This window comes from Equus caballus, chromosome 20, assembly GCF_041296265.1.
Source record: "Equus caballus isolate H_3958 breed thoroughbred chromosome 20, TB-T2T, whole genome shotgun sequence".
In the NCBI taxonomy this organism is placed as follows: domain Eukaryota; kingdom Metazoa; phylum Chordata; class Mammalia; order Perissodactyla; family Equidae; genus Equus; species Equus caballus.
The window spans coordinates 30,188,744-30,193,382 of record NC_091703.1 but is presented as its reverse complement, the minus strand read 5'-3'; the positions used below and the strand labels follow the sequence as shown (position 1 = coordinate 30,193,382).

At 40.9% G+C, this 4,639-nt stretch overlaps 1 protein-coding gene across 1 annotated transcript; it reads right to left on the bottom strand.

Moving 5' to 3' along the window:
- Nucleotides 1-3,477: 3,477 nt before the first annotated feature.
- Nucleotides 3,478-4,414, bottom strand: LOC100059628 (olfactory receptor 2J3). The gene is given in 2 exon segments (XM_067053846.2): nucleotides 3,478-4,398; nucleotides 4,400-4,414. Coding segments are annotated over 2 exon segments (936 nt in total).
- Nucleotides 4,415-4,639: the final 225 nt, after the last annotated feature.

The window sequence follows — 4,639 nt, the reverse complement described above, 5'->3', positions numbered from 1 at the left end:
TAGTTTTTCATGGTGTTCAATGACTTGTTCTTCTGCCAGTGCATTTAGAATAGCAAATTCCTTTCTTAATTAGATAAGGCTTTGTTTACTTTGATTCAGAGCTGTTTCTGGTTTCATTTTAAAGCCTGTACTTTCCACCCTCCACTGCCTCTGCCAGAGGTGTTGTCCATGCCTTCGATGTGTTGTTCATGCCTCCAGTGCTGCTGGTGACTTGCTGCTTACGATGTCACTTCAGTCATGAGCATCACCACAGGGGTCACTGGACTGATGAGCACCACTGCTGCTTCTCGGGTCACCTGGATCCCAGGTTCCCACAGTGAAATGGGAGGAGGGGAAGGAGGCAGGAGTGAGGGTCACAAGTACCTCTGCCACATCCAGGTTTGTTGGGTCTGAGGTGCCACTGCCATGAGTGGGATGGCAAGACCACAGGCATCACAGAAGCTGGGGGAGACCAGGTTCATAGGCTCTGCTGTCACTGTTTCCACACTCTTCATGGCCCGAGGCACTGCTGCCACATGCATCACCTGTGCTGCTTCTCCTAGGTTTTCCAGTGATGCTGGCATCACTGCTGCTTGGGCACTTGGTTTTCAGGTGTCACCACTGCAGCCAGGTGGGTTGGGTTCACAGGTGCCATCACTACTGCCAAGAGAGGATGGGGACTGGGTCACAGGCACCACCACAATTCCTGGAGCTTCTGGTCTTGGGCAGAGAAGCGTTTCCTAGAACCTCAGGTTATGGTTACTGCCAATGCCACTGGGGGCACTAGGGTTGGATGCAGCCCCCTCTGCTGAAGGGGCCATCATCAGAGGCACCACAGCTAGGGCAGAGAGTAAGGGACTGGGCCACAGGCACCACTGTAGTCACTGGAGCCTCTAGTCTCAGGTGCCACAGAAGTTCTTGAAGGCTGTGTCATGGGAGCCACCCACCACTGCTGGGAGAAGTGGAGGGGCTGAGTAACGAATGCCATTGTGGTTTCTAGATCCTCTGGTCTCAGGTACTGTCACAGTTCCTGGAACTTCTGGTCATGGGCACTGCTGCCACTGCCAAAGGTACTAGGGTTTTGAATGAAGCCTCCACTACTGGGAAGGCCAAGGTCAGAGGAGCCACCACCAAGGGAGTAGGTGGCGACTGGGACACAGGTGCTACAGTGGTTCCTACAGCCTCCAGGAGCATAGGTTGCCTAGTTCTGTTCATGGGTTTTACTGCAGTTCCGGGAGCCTCCAGTCTTAGGAGCTGCCACCACTTCTCCCCTGATTCTACCACTCCACCAGGTCCAATCCACCCACCTTCATATATATAGATGTATGGATGTCTCAGGTGTTCTGGTATGCTGTGCAGAGGATCCTTTCTTGGTCTATGGATGTCCTACTGGTTGTAACTTGCAGGGGAGAGACAAAGGGAGTAACTCTCTATGCCATGAGGTTGACATCACCCCTTACAAGCTGTTTAAGCTTAGGTAAGTCACATATTTTCTTCATTGCAGTTTCCCCACTTACAAAGTGAGAAAAAACTTATAATTATCATCCTGCCTGTGATCAAATTTCATAAACTTCATGTAAGTGGTTTGAAAAGTACAACACAATAAAAACAATAATACGTGTGTTTATCCTTGGAGGAATTCTTGGTAACTGATCTTTGTTTTAGATTACAAATTAAATAGAATATTAAGCTAATGTGGCTAGGAATTAACACCATGTATGCTATAATTATAGTATTCCAAAACATAGTCTACACATATACAAGAATATGTATATGATTTTCAAGAAGAAAAGAGAATGGGAAATTTAAAAAAAAATTTTTTAAAGTTAGATAGTGAGAGACTAGGGTACTATGTGAGTTGTCCCAAATAAGACTTCCATAGTACAAGATGATTCAAAGAACTAAGCTATGTGTTCTAAGTTTTTATTAATTTTTTCGCTCTGTGATGGCACACTATATGTGGTCCCAATTGTTTACTAAAAATTCTTTTATACATGTGATTCTTGGTTCTTCATCTCTTGGACAGTAGATTAAGGGCAAGGGAGTGCACCGCACATTGTTGTTTATGCCTTTATGCAAATAAAGGAAGAATCACGGACACATAAAGGATAAAACAAAATCAGCAGAATCAATGTAATTGCAAGCCACACAGGAAATTGAGGGGAAGTTTTGAGATGTGTTTTCCATTTTAATAATTTAGGAAATAGGGTTAGAATCAATCATATCTAAATATTAAAGGCCTCAAAAACTACAACTGACATTTGGGTTACCATACAAAACTCAGATATTGCCAAGATTTCATTTTCTATTGAATTTACCTTTATCCATTATCCACACTAGCTGAATATTCCTCCAGTTTACAGTGTTATATACATAGTACACTTATCTTGATGGAAATGGTTGGCAATAATATATATAACAAAACTATTACCTTTGTAAAAAATATACTTCTGTATTTGGAAAATAAGTAAGTTGATTTTCATAATGTACTTTATAATCTTAAATATTCAAATTACTGAAGCTTAAAGAAAAAAACTAACATTTTCCAGACAGCTTTTATCATAAAATTTTTCCCAAATATTTTCAAGTAATTCTTTCAAACACCTATTGGATTCATCAAGTCCTTTTAGAGCCCAGCACTCCGTCTGCCTCAGATATTCTTTATTGTTCTTTAGGTGATACAGGTGCTCCAAGCATTTAATTTACCTAGCTACACCAAGCCTATAATGTCCACTACTTTACAAGCTACGTATCACAGTTTCACAAGCTATTTCCACCTCTCCTACACTCCTTTCCTACATTTCCATACTCTAACGTACAGTGAGAAGTATGGACACTTCTCACTGCCTTGAAAATAAAGAGAAATATGAGATGCTTACTTGTGTTACATTACTTCAGAGACTTTCTTGCTAAGATTTGTGAAACTTATTTTCTTACTATTGATAATAGGATATCAAAGAATACAGACTAAAATTTCTCTCAATATTTCGACTATTCAAAAAAAGAATAACTGTTGGAGAAAAGACTTAAGATATTTCACTATGTGTTAACTAAACCAAAGATGGAAGGCAAAATTTATGATGAATTCTGCCTTAAAAGCAAGAAATTAAAGGACAAATTCTAGGTTTTTTTAAATTAATACTATCTATCAATGGGAATTATACCTCCTCTTTTATCAATATTTACAACAGATTCTATGCGTTTTAAATTAAGAAAAAGATGCCCTTTTTTTCATTAGGTTTATGCCACTTAAAAAATTTAAGATTGATGTCTGAACTTGATTTTATATGGCTGTTTCCTCCATTAGAGAGTGATTAGTATTTAGGCAATCTTGTTTATTTCATATGTTACCAAAAATTCTGTGCCCTAGTGAGAGTACATGCTCAATAAGTGCTGAAAAAGTGAGGGAATGGAAGAGTGGTTGAGGAATGGATGGGTGGATGAACCATTGGTGAAGAGATGCTCCATTATACTATTACTGCCAACAGGTAAATGGGGTCAGTCCCGACCAATTAGTCTTTTTACTGCCTCTCTTACATCTTTGTTTCTGAGGGTGTAGATTAGAGGGTTGAGGCTAGGGGTGACAACAGTATAAAAGAGGGCAATGAACTTGCCTTGATCTTGAGAATTTCCTGATGGTGGCTGGAGATATATGCACATGGCTGGAACGAAAAAGAGGGATACAACCAGAAGATGGGCTCCACAGGTCCCAAAGACTTTCTGAAGGCCAGTTGTTGACTGCATCCTCAGCACAGCCCTAGCAATGGCACCATAGGAGCTGAGAATGAGGATGAGAGGTATGAGAACAAAAATAGAGCTGGTGACCATGAGGGTCAGCTCATTAGCATGGGTATCAACACATGACAGTCGTAGCAGTGCTGGAACTTCACAGAAGAAGTGGTCCACTTGACGATTTCCACACAGGGGTACCCAGAATGTAAAGGAGGAGTGAACAGCTGAGTTGGTAAACCCACTTACCCAAGAAGCCAGAGCCAACAGATGGCAGAAACGAGGGTGCATGAGGACAGTATAATGCAAAGGTCTACATACAGCTACATAACGGTCATAAGACATCACCACCAGTAGCACACACTCTGTGGTTCCCAGTGCAAGGGAAAAGTAAAGTTGTATCATGCAACCAGCATAAGAGATGGTTTTCTCTAGGCCCCAAATGTTAACCAGAAACTGGGGGATGGCACTAGTGGTGTAGCAGAGATCCAGAAAAGAGAGGTTTGAGAGGAAGAAGTACATGGGAGTGTGGAGATGGGAGTCCAGGTATGACAAGATAATAATAAATAGGTTGCCTATCAATGTCATTGAGTAGAACATCAAGATAACCACAAAGAGAACTGCTTCCAAATGAGGCCAATTAGAAAAACCCAGTAGAACAAAGTAGCTTTCTGAACTTGCATTGATTTTTTCCATCATCATTCATTTCTTGTTACCTGAGGAAAGAATATTATACACTCAAAAGAAGTGAGGACATGCTAAAAGAATCACAGGGACACATGAAAAAGAAACAGAAACCAGTCTGAAGGGTCTACCACTATTCAATCCTAGGGTAATTTGGGCATTAAGAGCAACTATAATACTAACGACTTGAAAGAAATAAGAATCTACAAGATCATATTGACATTAAAAAAAAGAAAGAATATATAAA